Source organism: Podarcis bocagei (assembly GCF_964188305.1).
Source record: "Podarcis bocagei genome assembly, chromosome: 9".
NCBI classification, from domain to species: domain Eukaryota; kingdom Metazoa; phylum Chordata; class Lepidosauria; order Squamata; family Lacertidae; genus Podarcis; species Podarcis bocagei.
This window is the reverse complement of record NC_138134.1, coordinates 43,911,094-43,931,235: the sequence shown is the minus strand read 5'-3', so window position 1 is coordinate 43,931,235 and position 20,142 is coordinate 43,911,094. Positions and strand designations below refer to the sequence as shown.

General features: G+C 47.5%; 1 protein-coding gene across 3 annotated transcripts; it reads left to right on the top strand.

The window, feature by feature from the left end:
- Positions 1 to 1,270: 1,270 nt before the first annotated feature.
- ZNF330 (zinc finger protein 330) lies at positions 1,271 to 19,991 on the top strand. Of its 3 annotated transcripts, none has more exons than XM_081208468.1 (11): positions 1,271 to 1,393; positions 4,337 to 4,414; positions 8,765 to 8,894; positions 9,460 to 9,479; positions 9,581 to 9,651; positions 11,211 to 11,290; positions 13,102 to 13,228; positions 14,258 to 14,362; positions 15,843 to 15,889; positions 17,097 to 17,214; positions 18,891 to 19,991. In XM_081208468.1, the coding sequence occupies exons 3-11, from the start codon at positions 8,775 to 8,777 to the stop codon at positions 19,139 to 19,141; spliced, it is 939 nt and encodes a 312-aa protein (XP_081064594.1). In that variant the 5' UTR covers positions 1,271 to 1,393; positions 4,337 to 4,414; positions 8,765 to 8,774; the 3' UTR covers positions 19,142 to 19,991. The 3 variants fall into 3 exon arrangements, with proteins under 3 accessions (XP_081064594.1, XP_081064595.1, XP_081064596.1); XM_081208469.1 differs by having other exon boundaries at positions 8,700 to 8,894; XM_081208470.1 differs by lacking the exon at positions 4,337 to 4,414 and having other exon boundaries at positions 1,305 to 1,393.
- The last annotated feature ends 151 nt before the right edge of the window (positions 19,992 to 20,142 follow it).

Sequence of the window (20,142 nt, the reverse complement as noted above, 5' to 3'; positions counted from 1 at the left end):
CTTCCACTGCCTCCCGCAGTTTGGTCAGACTCATGCTGGTAGCTTCGAGAACACTGTCCAACCATCTCATCCTCTGTCGTCCCCTTCGCCTTGTGCCCTCCATCTTTCCCAACATCAGGGTCTTTTCCAGGGAGTCTTCTCTTCTCATGAGGTGGCCAAAGTATTGGAGTCTCAGCTTCAGGGTCTGTCCTTCCAGTGAGCACTCAGGGCTGATTTCCTTAAGAATGGATGCATTTGATCTTCTCTCAGTCCATGGGACTCTCAAGAGTCTCCTCCAGCACCATAATTCAAAAGCATCAATTCTTCGGCGATCAGCCTTCTTGATGGTCCAGCTCTCACTTCTCAGATGAGCATCAAAGCTCAGCAACAACCAAGATGCTCCTAATTATCTGTTATTGACCTGGGATATAAGGGTTAAAGTGATTGCTGAGGTGTCACTGCCTCTCAACCTAACCTACCTCACAGGGCTGTTGGGGTTAACTGAAGATGAGGACCATCCTTAAGCTCTTTGGAGAAAAAAGTGGGAAATGCAATAAATTAATGAACAGAAAAAACAGCTTCCCCCTCCTTGGTGACCACCAGAGATCTGGGACTACATCAACCCACCAGCATGACCAATGAGCATGGATGATGTAAATTAGAATCCAAAACATCTAGAGGGCACCCGGTTGGGGAAGTCTGAACTATAAGCAAAGCAGCAGGCCTGCTTGCCCATTTTACAACACCCCGCAATCGGGATGATGATGATGATGATCAGTAGTATAGTAGTAGTAGTAAACTGGGCTATCTGGCCATTTTAAAAGATATTGTTTGCTTTAAAGCAGAACAAATCACCGTATTGGTCGGGAAAGATAAGAACAAAATGCAGCCTATGCACGCTTACCTAGGAGTAAGCCCCATTGTGCACAGCGGCGCCTCCTTCCGAGTAAACATGCATTGGGCTAGAGACTGTTCCCCTTCCTTGACACCGACTAATGCCTACGTGGCCATGATCTGACGTGCTATTTTCTCCCCCACCCGCATCATCCCGACTGCAGCTAAGCGGTGCATATAATTGGTTTTTTAAAAATAGGAATAAATGAGTTCGAGCGAGGAGGGGGGGTGTTCAGGAAGAGGGCGACAGCTGGAAGGCGCATTGGGCGTGCTGGGTGTTTGCAAGGTCTCTGCTGCTTGTAAATCCTCCCGGGAACCTAGACGGGGAGGAGGCTCCCTCCCCAACTAAGGGCAAGATGAAGGCGAGGTTGCTTCACGGGCTGCCTCCCACTGAGCATGCTCACCCTCCGCCGGGCATGCTCAGTCGCCGCGGCGAGGCAGGAGTTCCCCCCCGGAGCAAGCAGTTGGGACACCGGCTTTCGCCTTCCCGCCTCGTTAGCGGCCGGCGAAGCAACTTTAGGTGAGCGGGAGGGGAAAGTCCGGAGCCGCCGGACGGGCCCTGCTGCGTGCAAGTGGATCTGCGACGAAGGGGGTGGGATGCTGGGCAGACCCCTCTCCCTGCAATAGGCAGATGCAGGCAGGGATGGGGGCGAGAAAGGGACGTGCGGTTGCCCACCCCCTTGATCGGGAGGGGCGGTAGCAATAAGGCGTCTCTTTCACGAGGTTGGGGGGGGGGTCGGGGAAGGGAGCGATTGCCATTAGCCTCGCAGCTGCTCCAGAGCTTTGGGGTTGTTTGCTGCAATGTGGCTGGCAAGCAGCTCCCAGGGAAATTCGTTTCAACTTTCCCCGTTTCCTCTTTCACACCATCGCCCCCCTCTTCCGAGAGTTTCCAGAAGTTGGGTGGTGGCCTCCACCCCACCGCCAGCTTCCAATTCTGGGCTTGATTCGGCTAGCTGTACCTGTGAACTAGGCCTTAAAGAAGCCTCCAGATCAGTGTTTCCCAAACTTGGGTCTCCCAACTGGGTTGGTTTTTTTGGACTACAACTCCCATCATCCCTAGCTAGCAAGACCAGTGGTCAGGGATGATGGGAATTGTAGTCTGAAAAAAACAGCTGGAGAGCCAAGTTTGGGAAACACTGCTCCGGGATGATGTTGGACTACAACTCCCAGCCCTAGCTAGTGTGCTCAGTGATCAGGGATGATGGGAGTTGTAGTCCAATAACGCTCATGTGCCTTAAAAGAAACAAATGGAAACCTTTCCTGAAGATTCTTGGCTGCATCTGGGGATAGTCCTTTATTCCTGTGATATTAGCAAAGCTGCATTCCCCGGCCTGCTTCTGAGCTAACAAGGGAGTGAAAGGTGACAGGCAACTCAAGAGCTGTTCTCCCTAAAGCCCAACAATTTTGCTCAGGTTTTCGTAAATGACGCTAACACAGTGTTGCTGTTGCTTCCCTGTGAGCTATACCTGTGTAATTAAAAGTGAGGAATCACAAATATAGCAGTGCAGGAACCCTTGCACTTGCACCCATTCACTCTTGAGGGGCCCAGTGTGCAGACAGGGCTGCCACTTCTCCAGTATCCTGACCTCACAAGGCTGGCCCCTGTGATGTCACAAGGCAATGACTCTTGCTTGACAAATTTTGACAGACAAAAATCTCTGCACTGGGGGAGGTTATACCAGTAAACATATAACTCTGGGGGTTTCACATTTTTATGTAAAACTGCTTTGTCAGGTTCATCTGAAAAGTGATATATAAATACCTCAAAATGAATGACCAAATATGTTCTTGGTGAGTTTACATTGGTTGTAGTTAAGCACTATAAAGTGGTTACTGAAGTTTTAGGATTAGGAACACCGAAAACTGCCAGTATGGCATCGGAGGAGGATCTTGAGGGTGGCCTTAAGAGTTGCCTTGTGTCTGTGTATTTTTTATTTTTAAATCTGGTCTGTTTCTGAATCACTGTCTCCTCTTCTCCAGTCTGTGTGTTGGGTTCCATGGCACTCTATGTAAAACTTATATCTTCAGTTGTCATAATGGGCACTCTAAATATGGCTATAATCCCCTGACTTTTGGTGGAAGCAGATGAAATTTACAGACACTTAATCAAGAGTGGATTAAGCCTGTCAAATTGCAGACAAATAGGCCTAGGAACTCTGGTGGGGGAAGATTCTTCTGCAATCCATATCAGGGCAATACATTGTAGGTAAAAAGGACTTAAGCCTCCATTTTGGCTTCACATTTTGGAGGAGGGTGGGAAGCAGGGGTTTATCTCGCTCTTTCTTGCCTTTAAATCATTAAGAGGTGACTGAGTGCTGTGCTTGTGCATTTAAAAAACCTTTCTGCTGGTGGTTATGTCCTCTGAAATAGGCTGTACAGATCCCTGATAGGCCTCAGAACATGAGAATGACCAGGACACTGCCTTGGAGTTGTGAAGATCTTTGTTGTTTGCTAAAGCAGAACAGCATAGAATTTTTTTTTAAAGCACATCTTTAAAAATCATTCACTGTTGTGCTTTGCGAAAAAATAATGCAGAGCTCTTGTTACTACTCCACAGGCAACCTTTTGTTTAGTCTCACTTCGTGCAAAGTCCATGGAACTAGGGAAAGATTGAGACATAGGCAAACATAGAGCTACAGTGGTCAGAAAATTACAGAGCTACAAAGTGACAAGGCTTTGTGGAGCCCCTGTCTCATGTACATGTGTGTTGATGTCATACTTTGACAGGGGAAGCCCCCAAAACAGTGTTAGAATTCTCCTGGATGCCAGGTCCAGTTGCGACCATGTGGACTTCCTTGGATGCTAGGATGGTGACAGACACCTCCATTGTGCTGATGGATCTACACAATTCATTTACAGCTTTTTAATCTTGGAGGGGCAGGGGAAGGCACCTCTTAGAACAGGAAGAGGCAAACTCGGCCCTCCAGATGTTTTGGGACTACAACTCCCATCATCCCTGACCACTGGTCCTGTTAGCTAGGGATGATGGGAGTTGTAGTCCCAAAACATTTGGAGGGCCGAGTTTGCCTATGCCTGTCCTGGAAATTCCATTGTGGTGACCATGACCTAGGTTTAACATGCCATTTGGCAAATAGCTTTTGTATTTGAGTTTCTAACACTGCCCTTAAATCACTCCAGTTTGCCTCATTGTTTAGCCTCCACTCCTCTAGTATATATCCATAATGGTTAGCAGCCATTGGTAGCATTTTCACCCATGAATTTGCCTAATCCCCTTTTAAAGCTGTTTAAGTTGGTGGCCATGACCACATCTTTTGGTACTGAATTCCACAACTACTCTCTGTATGTAGAAGGATTTCCCTTTGTCTGTTCTGAATTTCCCACCATTTCAGAGGAGGCGGGGGACATTTTCCCTATCTACACCCTCTAGTCTATGCCATGCCTCCCTTCCTCTTATCCTTGTCTTTTCACAAAATTAAAAAGCCATTGTAACCTTTCCTTACAGGGGAGTTGCTTCAACCTCTTGACCTTTTCGGTTGTCATTTTCTGCATCTTTTTCCTCTCTGCAATATCCTTTTTTGAGGTATGTTGACCAGGGCAGTTTTATTTCTTGCCCCTTTCCTAATTATCCTAAACAGGGATTTGGGGATAAGATGAGAATCTTAGACCATTTCAAGGTAGAGTTGTACACTGGGGTATACAGTGGCGCCTCGCAAGACGAAATTAATTCGTTCCGCAAGTTTTTTCTTCTTGCGAGTTTTTCGTCTTGCGAAGCACGGTTTCCCATAGGAATGCGTTGAAAATCAATTAATGCGTTCCTATGGAGACCGCCTTCAGACCAGGTCCAGGGACAGTCTGTCCCCAGACCTCTTCTGAAGGCTGGCGGGGGAAGAAGGACTTTTCTCCCCACCGCCAGCCTTCAGAACAGCCTTCTGAAGGCTGGCGGTGGGAAGAAAAGCCCTTGTCCCGCCGCCAGCCTTCAGAAGAGTTCCCGGAGGGCTGCCTAGGCTGCGGATAGCAGCCTGCTGCCCGGTGCGAGGCAGACATCTGCAGCTTGGGGTGCCCTGCAGGACTTCCCCGCAGGGCTCTCCAAGCTGCGGATAGCAGCCTGCTGCCCCGCACGAGGGGCGCTCTTTAGCAGAGCGCCCCTCGCGCGGGGCAGACATCTGCAGCTTGGGGAGCCCTGCAGGACTTCCCCGCAGGGCTCTCCAAGCTGCGGATAGCAGCCTGCTGCCCCGCACGAGGGGCGCTCTTTAGCAGAGCGCCCCTCGTGCGGGGCAGACATTCACAGCTTGGGGAGCCCTGCAGGACTTCCCCGCAGGGCTCTCCAAGCTGCGGATAGCAGCCTGCTGCCCCGCACGAGGGGCGCTCTTTAGCAGAGCGCCCCTCGTGCGGGGCAGACATTCACAGCTTGGGGAGCCCTGCAGGACTTCCCCGCAGGGCTCTCCAAGCAGCGGATAGCAGCCTGCTGCCCCGCACGAGGGGCGCTCTTTAGCAGAGCGCTCCTCGCGCGGGGCAGACATCTGCAGCTTGGGGAGCCCTGCAGGACTTCCCCGCAGGGCTCTCCAAGCTGCGGATAGCAGCCTGCTGCCCCGCACGAGGGGCGCTCTTTAGCAGAGCGCCCCTCGCGCGGGGCAGACATTCACAGCTTGGGGAGCCCTGCAGGACTTCCCCGCAGGGCTCTGCAAGCTGCGGATAGGCGCAGCAGGCTGCTATCTGCAGCTTGGAGAGCCCTGCGGGGAAGTCCTGCAGGGCTCCCCAAGCTGCGAATGTCTGCCCCGCGCGAAGGGCGCTCTGCTTAACAGCGCCCCTTGTGCGGGGCAGCAGGCTGCTATCCGCAGCTTGGAGAGCCCTGCGGGGAAGTCCTGCAGGGCTCCCCAAGCTGTGAATGTCTGCCCCGCGCGAGGGGCGCTCTGTGCGGGGCAGCAGGCTGCTATCCGCAGCTTGGAGAGCCCTGCGGGGAAGTCCTGCAGGGCTCCCCAAGCTGTGAATGTCTGCCCCGCGCGAGGGGCGCTCTGTGCGGGGCAGCAGGCTGCTATCCGCCGCTTGGAGAGCCCTGCGGGGAACTCCTGCAGGGCTCCCCAAGCTGTGAATGTCTGCCCCGCGCGAGGGGCGCTCTGCTAAAGAGCGCCCCTCGTGCGGGGCAGCAGGCTGCTATCCGCAGCTTGGAGAGCCCTGCGGGGAAGTCCTGCAGGGCTCCCCAAGCTGCAGGTGTCTGCCCCACGCGAGGGGCAGCAGGCTGCTATCCGCAGCTTGCAGAGCCCTGCGGGGAAGTCCTGCAGGGCTCCCCAAGCTGTGAATGTCTGCCCCGCGCGAGGGGCGCTCTGCTAAAGAGCGCCCCTCGTGCGGGGCAGCAGGCTGCTATCCGCAGCTTGGAGAGCCCTGCAGGGAAGTCCTGCAGGGCTCCCCAAGCTGCAGGTGTCTGCCCCGCGCGAAGGGCGCTCTGCTAAAGAGCGCCCCTCGTGCGGGGCAGCAGGCTGCTATCCGCAGCTTGGAGAGCCCTGCGGGGATGTCCTGCAGGGCTCCCCAAGCTGCGAATGTCTGCCCCGCGCGAGGGGCGCTCTGCTTAAGAGCGCCCCTTGCGCGGGGCAGCATGCTGCTATCCGCAGCCTAGGCAGCCCTCCGGGAACTCTTCTGAAGGCTGGCGGGGGAGAAGGGCTTTTCTTCCCACCGCCAGCCTTCAGAACAGCCTTCTGAATGTTGGCGGTGGGGAGGAAAACCTTCCTCCCACCGCAAATCTTCAAAACAGGTCCGGGAACAGAGGAGAAGCGCTGCGCGCCTTCCCCTCTGTTCCCGGACCTGTCCTGAAGGCTTGCGGTGGGAGGAGGGCTTTCCTCCCCACCGCCAACATTCAGAATGCTGTTCTGAATGTTGGCGGTGGGGAGGAAAAACCCTCCTCCCACCGCAAGCCCCGGGAACAGAGGAGAAGCGCTGCGCGCCTTCCCCTCTGTTCCCGGACCTGTCCTGAAGGCTTGCGGTGGGAGGAGGGCTTTCCTCCCCACCGCCAACATTCAGAATGCTGTTCTGAATGTTGGCGGTGGGGAGGAAAAACCCTCCTCCCACCGCAAGCCCCGGGAACAGAGGAGAAGCGCTGCGCGCCTTCTCCTCTGTTCCCGGACCTCCCACCACAAGCCTTCAGGACAGGTCTGGGAGATTTCCCTATGGGCTTTCGTCTTGCGAAGCAAGCCCATAGGGAAATTCGTCTTGCGAAGCCTCTAAAAATCGGAAAACCCTTTCGTCTTGCGGGTTTTTCGTTTAGCGAGGCATTCGTCTTGCGGGGTACCACTGTATAGCACTTCGCACAATAATTGATTAATAGATATCAGCTGATGAAGTAACTGTTCCAGTCCCCCCATGTAGCCAATGCAGTATAATTCTGCATTATTATGATTTTAGATTCAGTGTGTTTGGTGCCCTCCAATATTTTACATAAACGATTCCAGCAGCTGCCAATATTTTACATGAATGACTTGAGTAGCTGCTGTCATATAACTAAAAGTTCATAATATGGGTTCAGTCCCCTGAGTACGTGACAGAAGGAATAATTTTAGGTGGTAGCATTGCTTACAACCAATATGCTCTTGACATTTTTTGAAGCATCCAATTTTTCCACAAATTGCTATTACAGTGCTTTAAGGTGTGTAATAAATGCCTAGAATGATATGTATAAATACCAAAGATTGAAGTTCTTATTGCTAAATTGACATTAAGCAGGAAGAAAACCTAGTTTATAATGTGATATTGGGTATTCAGTGTCATAGATGTCAGTCTACAGAATAATGATTGTTGCCAGCAGGCAGCTTGGTATGCAATTCTGAATATAAAATATGACTTTTTAATGCAATTTAAACACTGTATAGAAGGCTAACCAGCTTATATGAGTTCCCCACATTAATAATAAGAAAAATATATATCTTTCTTTAGTACAATATGCATCATTCCCGTCCAATCAAATTTTTTAAAAACAAGCTTAAAATTCTTTATTTTTAATTAAGACTTCTCTCTGCTTGGGACTCCCAGCAACTTACAATGTATAACCCACAGGCTATCACTTGAATCACACTGTCCTATCCCAGCTTCTGTGGGAATGCAATATCACCATGGGGCAGACACTCATGAGCCCGTTGTTCATGGGGAAATACTTGTTGGGGAGCGAGGGAGAAGCCTTACTCTGCTGGTTACAAGTAATGGGTTGCTGCCTTGGAGAACTAGGCAAAAGAAAGGGTAAGGACCAAGTGTTCCTTTGGTATTGAGCTTCAGGTTAAGACTGCTGCTTTGTCGCTCTTGTCAGCCACTCTATTACAGTTGTACCTTGGAAGTCGAATGGAATCCGTTCCGGAAATCCGTTTGACTTCCAAAACATTCAAAAACCAAATTGCGGCTTCTGATTGGCTGCAGGAAGCTCCTGCAGCCAATCAGAAGCTGTGGAAGCTCCATTGGACATTCGGGTTCCAAAAGAACATTTACGTTTGCAAACTGGAACAATCACTTCCGAGTTTGCGGTGTTGGGGAGCCAAAACATACGAGTTCCAGGGCATTCGACAACAAAGGTACGACTAGTTTTCATTCTGTATCTTTTCTTCTTTCTAGGTGTAGCTATTCTGTGTTGAGCAGCTAGTTTGGGAACTCTGAAGCAGGGGTAGCTAACCAGTTGTTGTTGGACTCCCAACTCCTATCATCCCCAGTTGGCCTAGCCAGTGGTCAGAGATGATGGGAGATGTAGCTTATCAGCACCTGGAGGACAAGGGGACAATCGCCCCTCCTCTAAAGTGATTAGAATTGCTAATGCGTGTTTATGGGCACATTCCAAAATAAAAATAAAAATCTGGAAGGGAGGAATATGTCACGATTTTTAAAATTATGTTTAGCATCCATTTCAGAGGATACCAATCACTCTTCGTCAAATGTTGTTGAGTAAAACATTGTCTCCCAGAAAGTGAAGAATGCCTAAAAAGAAGACTGGCGCCCGCAAGAAGGCTGAGAGCCGTAAAGAACGGGAGAAGCAGATAAGGGCTTCAAGAGGCAACATTGATTTGGCTAAACATCCCTGCAATGCTTCCATGGTAAATATTGAGATGTATTTCTGATAATGGCTTTAAAATTCCTTCTTCTCCTCTCCCAGTGTCAAGGAGAGGAGGGTGAGATTGACAGTGCTTTATCAGACTGAAACGAGCAGGACTAGATCCTAAGCATATAACCTTGAGATTTTGCAAAAGACACCAGATGTTATAAATCTTCTTAAACAATGAAATAGTTCCCGTTGCACAGACACACAGAGAGAGTAAAATTCTTCTTCAGCTCTTCTTCAAGTTGTCTGGTTTTCACAAAGGAAGGGGGAGGGCAGGGGGAGGGTAGCGGCAAGTACAAATAAGAGCTGGTTATTGATCCAGGGCAAAGCTTTTGGAGCCTTCCTGGCGATACCAGAAGGACTTTACGTATACAAACACATGGGCATAGTCCACCTGCAGCACTGACTGTTGCACCTTCATTGTGTGTTTGTATTTGCACGGGGCACTCAAAGTGGGGAAAGGACCAAACAAACTGTATTTGTGGCAAGTGAATTCACAAGTTTATAAACTCTGAATTTCAATGGGAACTCCTATAAAACAAGCTCTCTTTCTCTTACAGGAATGTGATAAATGTCAAAGGTAAATGCACATTCAGTATTTCCTTTACATGTAACATTTTTGGCACCATTTTAAACGGACTTCATTCATTTATTTGTTTCGCCCTTTTTTTATTCTGACAGACGGCAGAAAAATAGAGCTTTTTGCTACTTTTGTAGCTCTGTCCAGAAGCTGCCCATTTGCGCACAGTGCGGTAAGTCTTTCTCTTAATTCTCTGTGTTCCTACAATTAGTCTGTGCTTAGAATTTACCGTATTTTTTGCCCCATAGGGCGCACCGGCCCATAGGGCGCACCTAGTTTTTTTTGGGGGGGAAATAAAGGGTGGGGGGAAGTATTTCCCCCCCCCAGGCGCGGGGCTGGGGCAGGGGAAGCCTGAGCTTCCCCTGACCCCAGCCCCCAGAACAGGCTGCTATCCGCAAGCCTAGGGAGCCCGGCGGGAACTCCCACCGGTCTCCCCAGGCTTGCCGATATCTGCCCGAAGCCCGGGGCACGCTGCTCAGTGCGCCCCAGGCTTCGGGATGCAGGCTACTATCCGCAAGCCTAGGGAACCCGGCGGGAAGTCGCGCCGGGCTCCCAAGGCTTGCGGATGTCTTTCGAAGCCTGGAGAGCGAGAGGGGTCGGTGCACACCGACCCCTCTCGCTCTCTAGGCTTCAGCGAAAGCCTGCATTTGCCCCATAGGACGCACACACATTTCCCCTTCATTTTTGGAGGGGAAAAAGTGCGTCCTATAGGGCGAAAAATACGGTAATTTTTGCATTGTGGCCTGATTATAGAAACTCAGCCATATTTTGACTCTGTTGGTGCCAGATGTGGCTGGATTTCAGTTTCCATCATCCCTGACCATTGACCATGCTGGCTGGAGCTGGTGGGAGTAGCGACTCCAGCAATATCTGGAGGGACACAGGTTATTCACCCTCAAACGCGACAGGAAAGTTACCTTATTTGGGCTCCTTCTGGGGCTGAAAACATTAGCTGCTTTTAATTGTTCAGTCTAAACTATCAGCAGCTTTAATCATGCAGCAAATTATTTTTAATAAAGCAGTTGTGAAAACTGCAGATGAAAGGGTGCATCTTCAGAAGAGGCAGCCTCTCTAGTGCAGGAACGTGGAACCTGCAGTCCTCCAGATGTTTCTGGACTCTGGAACCTTTGTCCCTCCAGACTTCCAATTCCCATCAGCCCCAGCAAGTGAGGTCAATTTTCAATTATGCAGCAATATCTGGAAGGCAACAGGTTCCCTACCCCCCATCCATGATGAATAAAGAATGCCCTCTTCTAAGATGGTGAACTATCTGGAAAAATAAATTATTTGGTTGTATCTGGTAAGACTGTCATATTAGTGCAAAGACTTTGGTCTGCACAACAGGACTTCTCCTTGCTCCACCAAATCTGCTCCAGAGGGTTGAGGGAAACCCACAAAAAATTGGTGAGTTGCATGCCAGTGGTGGAGGGGAGAAGAGGGAGTGAAAGTCTGGTCACATAGCCAGAAGTCCTTACAACATGGTGTTGCTGGATCCAACTCATTGTTTTGATCAGATGTGTATTGATTTGAGCAATTTAAAATACCACAGTTTGCTCAGATCCCTTGTATGATAGTCCTTACTCTCACTCCCCCCCCCCAGCTTGAAACACTTGTAAACACTGAAAGAGACAAATGCTATGGCTTTTTATGGAGCTTTAGTGTTGCTGAACACCCGTGTGTGTGTGTGTGTGTGTGTGTGTGTGTGTAATATTTCTTTTCTCTCTGTAATAGGCAAAACAAAATGCATGATGAAATCTTCAGACTGTGTCATAAAACATGCTGGTGTGTACAGCACTGGGCTTTCTATGGTGGTATGTATCTGGAAACAATACATCAGTTTTAGAATATGTGATAAGTGCAACTAAAGTTTGAAGAGATTACTTGCCCAACTGTGCTGATGGCTCTTTTCTTGTTACCCAGTGGTGCAGCTCAGTAATTTTCAACCCTGGAGTGGTGGTCTTACCACACAGAGGGAGTTGTGAAGCTCACATTAATAATAATAATAATAATAATAATAACAATAATAATAATAATAATTAAATAATAATAATAATAATAATAATAATAATAATAATAATAATAATAATAAATAAAAATAAAAATAACATTGCTCTTCCACAGCCTTCCTGACTCCCCTGCAATTCTATGCATTACAATGGTTTCTACATTCCTGTTATATTGGAGCAAAAAGCCAAAATAGTTTGCCAACCCTGGTAAATAAAAAGCAAACAAACTCATAAGCATGCACAGTTTCACATTTTAAACTCATAACACCATCGTGATCTTTGGTTCTGCTATCTTGAAGGTAAACACATGTATTTTGGAATAAGCATTAAAAAAAAATATATTCAAATTAGCAACCAGAACCTTCTGAATCCTGGCTATAAAATGCTTTTTAAAAAAATAAGACAGGATGCTGATTTGGAAGTCTGTGTGCCCTGCCCTCCATCGCTTTCTGTTGCCTGGGTGGTCATTTGGAGGCCCCTCGACTGCAGAGCCCTGGATTTCAGTGTTGAGGTTCAGCCACTGTTACCTGTTTGGACTGCAGGAAAATGCAGGAATGGTAACATTTGCACAGATCATTGTGCATGCTTCAGTCCTTTTCAAATTAATAGGCACGACCATGCCTATCTGTAAGGCAGCTTGCAACCAAAGTCGTGAATATCCCAGTCTTGGACTTCAGAGTCAAACGTTTCAAGAGAGATAACACATTGCTTCCATGAAAGGTAACAATTGAGCCTGGAATCATGGGAAGGTTAACTAGTAACTCAAGACTAAAAACACTATTGGCCCCTATACGGAGGAGAGGAAAACAAGATTATGCATTTTTTTAATACCATATTTACTCAAATCTAATGCTCACCTTTTTTTGGCCAAATTACGACACGAACATTAAGGTACGCATTAGATTCAATGGCACATTTACATTCGCCAGCAAATCCTTTTTTTGGTTTCAAGGTTCTGAAAATTGAGGTGCGATGGTGCATTGGACTCGAGTAAATACGGTATTTCTTTTGAAGTTCGACTTCCTTGTTTCTGCGTGTTCTATGCTGTCACGAGCAAACTGCATAGTGCAAATCCTTTTGCAAATAAGCAAAGCTTCCCTGAATACATTGCCTGGTATGAACATAATGGGCAGCTCTGTTGTTGTCCACACGCGTGGCTCCCTGGATGAGACAGCGCAGCAAGAGCCAATTCATGGGGGGTGGGGGGAGTAGCCAGTGGAACGCAGGCTGCTTGCATACTTTGGAACATCTTGTCCGGGTCTGTCGCGTTCCTTAGCGAGGACTTCCGAGCAATTCTGGTTGCTGAGAGTAGCGTGTGGGATTAAAAAAGAAAACACAGAAAGAAAATCAATGGGATTCAATTTCATGTAATGTACTTTAGGAATGGGCACTTAGCAGTCTTGCCAAAAAAAAAAAAAAAAGAGCCCTGAGAAAATGGGATGCATTTGGGAGATGGATGGCAGCGCTGAGCAAAATTGCCTTCCACTGCTTCAGAATGACTCCCTCCTGCTGCCGCTGCCTGGAATGCATGCCCGGTCCTTGCTTGTTCAGCAGAGCTGGTGCTTATATAGAGGTCTGCCAAAGTCCATAGTAATGTGTGGGTTCTTCTTTTGCAGGGGGCCATATGTGATTTCTGTGAAGCTTGGGTTTGCCATGGCAGGAAATGCCTTAGCACCCATGCTTGTATCTGTCCTCTGGCCGACGCAGAGTGCATTGAATGCGAGAGAGGTGTCTGGGATCACGGTGAGTTGTTCACCAGTTAGAGGGGTGTGTTCTCTTGTTTCACGTGCATTTGGAAAGCTCACCAGTTACCAAAGGAAGGTGGCTACAGGGCTAGTTTCCTTGCCGTAGCAAGTCTTTATGAATTGAAAACAACTTCACTAGAAGTAGAGAATCCTAAAATTGGAGGCGAGGCAGACCCATTCACATATCAGATGACACATGCAAGAAAACTATTACTCGTTCTATGTGTAGGAATTGAGGATGTGTGTTAAGGTTGTACTCGGGTAGACTTGTTGAAATTGGTAGGCTTAAGTGCCTGAGACTTAGCTGGATATCCCTTGGGAGTATTTGCATAGGCTGTTTTGATTGGCTGCAGCTCATGATGCAATTTATCACGTGAACTCCCTCCCACTGACACATTATCTGTCCGAGAGTATATTACACAGGAGGGAAGTTTTCAAACTACCAAGGTAATTTGTGCTACCAGCTATCATTACCTGCAGTCGTAAAAGCCTGTGCTAAACCATCAGCTCTGCAAAATTACAGTATCCTCTTGGGATGTTGTGCATATCTCTTCCTTCCACTACCCCCACCACCACTCCAGTTTCAGGAAAAGGTGTTTCATTGGCTCTCTCCTCTTTATCTCAATGGCCTTAACAGTGTACCACCTTAGACTGCAATCCACCAAAAGCAGCAAGACATGTATAGAACTGAACTGTTAGTTTAGGCTATTTTGGGGGGTGGAGATGTAACTAGAATATTTGGTTTAGATGCTGCTGTGCAATAAAATCTCCTTTAATTTGGTGGTCTCATCATTCCATGACCAAACCATCTCAACCTAACCAGGAAAATGCGATTAGTATTATAAAACATCTTGTTTACTCAAGTGGCTAGTACCACTGTAATCCACAGTATTTTTCTATCTGGTGCAAGACAGGCCAGGTTTTCTTTCATTTCTAGAATTGATTCATGACATCTGCTCGTTTTTTGACGCTAGGGAGTGTGGGGACTGATTTGATCCGTTACATTGTGTCTTGCTGAATCTTCTAGGAGGCAGAATATTCAGCTGCTGTTTTTGCCACAATTTTCTCTGCGAAGATGATCAGTTTGAACATCAGGCCAGCTGCCAAGTCCTGGAAGCCGAGACCTTTAAATGTAAGCTATATCCCTGAAAGTCTCCCTTATTAAAGGTGAACCAGCTTTTAACTGCTTCTGCTCATATCCAGATATTGGTTTGGAATGTAGCTGGGAGGAGCAACCTTTCCCCAACCCCATACCGTGAGTAAGATGGGACAGTGTTTTGCAGATGAAGTTGGGTACTGAACAATGCCAGTTGTAGGGTCTAGTTGTGATGTGTCCCTTTCACAAGCCCAGAGTGTGCACCACTAGGCCCTGTATCTCTTAAGGAGTGACCCCACGCCCATCATTTAGCCCAGACCCTGAGATCCAGCTCTGAGGGTCTTCTGGTAGTTCCCTCACTGTGAGAAGTGAAGTTACAAGGAACCAGGCAAAGGGCCTTCTCAGTACAGTGGTACCTCAGGTTACATACGCTTCAGGTTACATATTCTTCAGGTTACAGACTCCGCTAACCCAGAAATAGTGCTTCAGGATGAGAACAGAAATCGTGCTCCGGCAGCGCGGCAGCGTCAGGAGGCCCCATTAGCTAAAGTGGTGCTTCAGGTTAAGAACAGTTTCAGGTTAAATACGGACCTACGGAACGAATTAAGTGCTTAACCTGAGGTACCACTGTAGTGGCGACTGCCTTGTGGAACACCCTCCCATCAGATGTCAAACAGGTAAACCACTACAGGTGGCAACCATTTTGAACTGGGGTTCTGTTCCTGGCCCCTGTGTGCATCAGCGGAGTGCATATAATAAGCACACCCCACCTCATTACAGCTCCATTCTGCCTTCTACCAGGCTGAAAAAGACCCGCACATCAGAGATTGCATGTCAGCTAGATGCACCTAAAATGGTCCCTGCCTGTACATAACTTTCCAAAGACATCTGAAGGCAGCCCTGTATCAGGAAGTTTTTTATGTTTGATGTTTTGCTATGTTTTTATTACGTTGGAAGTCCCCCAGAGTGTCTGGGGCAATCCAGTCAGATGGGCGGGTTATAAGCAATAAATGATTCTTCTTGTTGTTATAAGTAATAAATTGTTGTTGTTGTTTTAGTTCAAGGAGAGCCAGGCTGGTGATCAGCCCTGTGTGTTTAGGCCCTCCTTGCACTAATGCCAGGTTTGTGATGTGCCTCAGTTTTGCACTTCTCCTCCAGCATTACTGCTTGTAAAGTCCCCCACATTTGTTGTTGTTGTTCAGTCTAGTTATTCTGCTCGTCCTTGTTGTACAAGCTGTTGCTTCCAGTCAAGAGGACTTCCTCTGCTTTCAGGAAGGGAGGAAGAGCAACGTTGGGCCCGAGCTTTGCAGGGACATCGTTAAAAATGTCTGTTCGCTTCTTTTTTCCGGCTGAGGCAGAGTGTTCATTTTCCTTGTACTTTAAAGAGGCGCAGTCATGGAAAGCCTGAGGCTACCCATTGAACTGAATAGTTGACCTTGGCTTAGAAGGCAAAAGGAAAAGAGCAAAGCCATGAAATCTCATTATTCAAGCATGCCTTTTTTATCTTGCCTAATAGGTGTTTCCTGTAATCGACTTGGGCAGCATTCATGTCTCCGTTGTAAGGTAACAGCAAAAGCATTTAGAAAGTAGATGTATCGGGCTCACAGCTCTCATATACATTGAAAGCTGCTGGCGGTTCTTGCCGCGTCCTTCTCCACAATGCATCAAAAAACGTCTCCTGATTCCCACCCGCCTCCCCAAAGAAGTTATCTGGGTCCTGTTCCCATCTCCCTTTGATTAATGTAACCTCCATGCTGTGTTCCTGGACACTTGGTGTTCCTTCCCTCCAGTCCTTCTAAACCCCGGTTGCTAAAATTGCCTTCCTTCGCTCATTGTTACAGCCTCAGCACTGCCGCAGCCCTTTCCCTCTGCTGGTTTCCTTTCATTCAAAATGCAAAAACGTTTCATCTTTGCCTGGCTGCCGTCTGCACCAGCCTGCTTCCGCGTGAAGCCGAGATAACATCTCATTACCCTGCACATTTTCTATATATCTGCTAATATTATCGTTCACGGGGTTCTGATGAATCATTTGCCCCAGGGAAGTGGGCCTCGTGGCCCCTCTCCCCAGACCACTCCCTCTGGTGCACCAATGCTGTCTGTCGCCTGGCTGAAATTGTGTCCTTGGACTGTATTAAAGCCTCTTGATGAAAGATGGGGAACGTGCGCATGTGTGTTTGTAGAAAACTCTTTTGAGTTTTGAATGGCTGGCGTGCACCCTATTGTACAAAGGTGTGGGACACATTCCTTGTCCCATTCACTTTTGCTTCTGGTCCTGCCCACCACTGGCATGCAGCTGAGTCCGAAGATCCATAGCCATGACAGAGAAGGGCATTATGGGGATGAAGAGCCCAATTTCAGTTACTCCAACCTGCCCTGCAGTTGCTCACGGCTCTGTACAAGAGCTGGTTAGGTAGATTGGGAAGGGGCACAGCTGTCCTTACAGGGCTTGATTTATGCTGAGTCTTGCATCGCCAGCTAGACTGAAATGTCTCCATCCAGTTGCCCTACTCAAACAAATACTTAAGGGGAGGAACTATTCTTGTCTCCCCCTAATGTCATTAGCCAGCTTTCGTGCAGAAGGCAGGCTGCGTATATTTTTGTGAATTAAAAAGATTCAAATGGAACTTGCTAGATGGTAGTGGTATGTATCCCATCGCCACTCAACTTGGGCAGTCTGTTGTGTTTCTCCGTGGGGCTTCTTTTCCAATTGCAGTCTGTTCCTTTGTCATATATTTCCCCTTTTCTTTTCTTTCTTTTATATAACCTGCAGGCTTGTTTCTGCGATGATCATGCACGGAGTAAGGTTTTCAAACAAGAGAAGGGAAGGGAGCCTCCTTGCCCTAAGTGTGGCCATGAAACGCAACAGACTAAGGACCTGAGCATGTCAAGTAAGTTTCCGTTTGGTAATAGCATTCAGAATTCACCAGGCGTGTTTTGCGACTGACGTAGGTCCAGTTGTGACCACGTGGAGATCTCTGGCTGGCAGCTGACATCTCCACCTGGCTGGCCCCTGCAGCTTTCTTAAGCAGGTAAGCAGAAGAGCTTGTGTATTGCATTAATCTCCCACATTTTTCTCCCAAGGAGTACATGGTTTACCTTCCTCCTCACTTAATCCCTACAACAACCCTGTGAGGTAGGTTAAGAGGCTGTGACTGGCCCATGGTCACCCAGTGAGTTTCATGGCTGAGTGGGAATTTGAACCCTGATCTCCCAGGTCCTGTTCTGACACTCTTAACCACTACACCCCATATGCTTCCTAGAGTACTTCTGCTATGGGGCAGCTATATTAATCATGCCACTTAGAGAAGCTTTTCTTAAAGCAGTATATTAATTTCTTTCAACACCCCACCCCAATGGTACCTAGACATTCCATTGTGGTGACTGTAACCTAGATTAAAGCTGCCATTTGGCAATTAGCTTATATACCTGAGTGTTGGACTTTTGGAGGAAGAGAGGGGAGGGGGGTGTTTGGAGAGCGTCTCTTCCTTTAAATTCCTGGGAGTTTACTTTAGTGAAGACTCACTTGGAAAAACAGTATAACTCAGGTGGTTAGGAAAGCCCAACAGAGACTCCTATTTTCTCAGGGTCTTGTGAAAGAACAATGTTAAACAACAATTGATGACCTTCTACTGGTCCACAATAGAAAGTGTGCTCTCGTATTGTATCACAGTGTGGTACGTTGGCTTGACAGTCACGGACAGAAAGTCTTTACAGAGGGTGGTGAACACAGCTCATGATATCATGGGCTGTCCTCTGAGCCCGCTAGATGACATCGCAAAGGATCGTTGCCTTAGGAGAGCGAGAAAAATTCTCAGGGACGATTCACACCCCGGCCAGCACCTGTTTAATCTTCTACCCTCAGGCAGGAGATATAGAAGTATAATCAGTTGTACCAACAGGCTAAAAAATAGTTTCTATCCGTGGGCTGTTAGACTGCTGAATGGAAAATAATATAGTGCAACTGACTTTCAGGGCTGGTGTGTTGTGCGACAAGCACACACAGTGCAATGAGATTGCGTGTTTGGGGGGGGAGGCTTGGTTAATTTCATTGTACACAGGTTGTACATTGACAATAAAGATATTATTATTATTCTAACACTGGTAATCATTTCCACCTGCAATTACCCTTATCACCTGCAGCAAACCTCGTACTGGGAAGTCCATGTTCTTCCCTGTTCAAAAGACTTGTCATGAAATCTGGTAGCATATTTTTGAATTAATACAAAGAGATGAGGATGGTTTCATCTCGGCCAGAAAGGGTGCAAACTGCAGAGGCGCCTCTGTGCCTCGTTTCACCAGGAGCACGCTGGCTAACCAGAATGATCCTGTAAATGAGGAGGGGGAGAAATATTGAGGAAGACGAAGAATGAATGAATGGGTTTCTTACGGATTTGCGATAATGCCTTACCTGCTTCTAGGGTTATTTGTCTGTGCAATCATGAGAATTACACATGTGAAAATAGATGTAAGGTAGAGTTGTTGGGGTTTTACCTGAACTATTTAACACCCACCTTCCTTGATGGGAAGTGAAACAAAGACAGGATGTTTCCCTCTCTTTCTGCAGCACGCTCTCTGAGGTTTGGCCGACAGACAGGAGGCGAAGAGGCTGACGGGGCTTCCGGCTATGATGCCTATTGGAAGAACCTTTCGGCTGGCAAAGATGATGATTACGAAGCAGAGGATGACGATGAAGACGAGGAGGAGGAGGAAGGAGGGAGGGATTCGGAAACGGAGGCAACCAGTATGTTTGGTCACTTGAATTTAGGAAGAACCTATGCCAGCGGCTATGCACACTATGAGGAGACGGATGACTAAGGCTGCTTACGTAAGCACACTTTTAAGAGGCAGTCAGTCCCCTATAACATAGTGGCCCTTAACTTCCGGGTAAACGTGCTTAGCATCTGGCCATAAGCCCACAGTTATGGTGGAGCTAGCATTTGAGAGGAACTCTTTGTGTACTTAGTGAATTTTTATGTGTGGTGGCACTGGAATAACACAGCTAGACTTTTCAAATAGCAAAGCTTACTAGGAATCAAAAGGAATGGAGCAATTTGCAGGAGATCAAGAAAAGATTTGTATGGCTAAAGATATTGGAAGACTTTGAGAGTAAAGGGTGTGAGGGTTCACATTAGTTCAGGGAACTTGGAAATGAGATTGAGACCTAATGCTCTCTCTACAGCATAAGTTGGAAGTGTTGGGAAGGCTGAGGTAATTTTTGTTTCCAGGCATTCTTCAGAAGCAAAGTTATTTTTCTTGAGTAATTTGGGGGGAGGGTTGTGTCATCATGTTTCATAAATTCATAAGTATTGGTGGCAGTGGGCATCAACTATTTTTATATATTGAAAGCTGTCTCCTAGGTTTTTCATAAATATTGATCTAGCTTGAGCACTTGGGAAATGCTTGCTACAAGCTATTGTACTCTAAATATAAATTGGAATTAAAGTTACTTTGACATTTTGTGTAAGCAAGACTGATCAATATAGTCTCTTGTAATGCACTACTGGAGAATTGTCAGTTCCTGCCTTTTTGAACGGCCAGACATTAACTGTAGCGCTCGCAGCCACTTGCAGTGTGACCTAAATAAACTTTTGATCTTAGATTTGTCGCCATAAAAATGTCACTGCATCCTCCTTGCCTAATAAAGTCCGTCGCTCACTCTCTTTCATCCTGTGTCCTTGTGTTTTGCTGCAGCAGAGGGAGGATGGTGTTGACAGATATATGGTCAGAGAAAAGGGCACGGCCTCCTAAAACAGCCTCCTAAAATCAGTGACATTGTCAGACCTATAGAATAGAACGGTATCCCATCATGCCCTGGG

What these genes read in the sequence shown, in the direction of transcription:
- ZNF330 (XM_081208468.1), top strand. Translation starts at nt 8,775, where the DNA reads ATGCCTAAAAAGAAGACTGGCGCCCGCAAGAAGGCTGAGAGCCGTAAA. An exon ending in GCACTGGGCTTTCTATGGTG is followed by an intron (nt 11,291 to 13,101) that starts GTATGTATCTGG and finishes CTTCTTTTGCAG; the next exon opens with GGGGCCATATGTGATTTCTG. An exon ending in GGAAGCCGAGACCTTTAAAT is followed by an intron (nt 14,363 to 15,842) that starts GTAAGCTATATC and finishes CTTGCCTAATAG; the next exon opens with GTGTTTCCTGTAATCGACTT.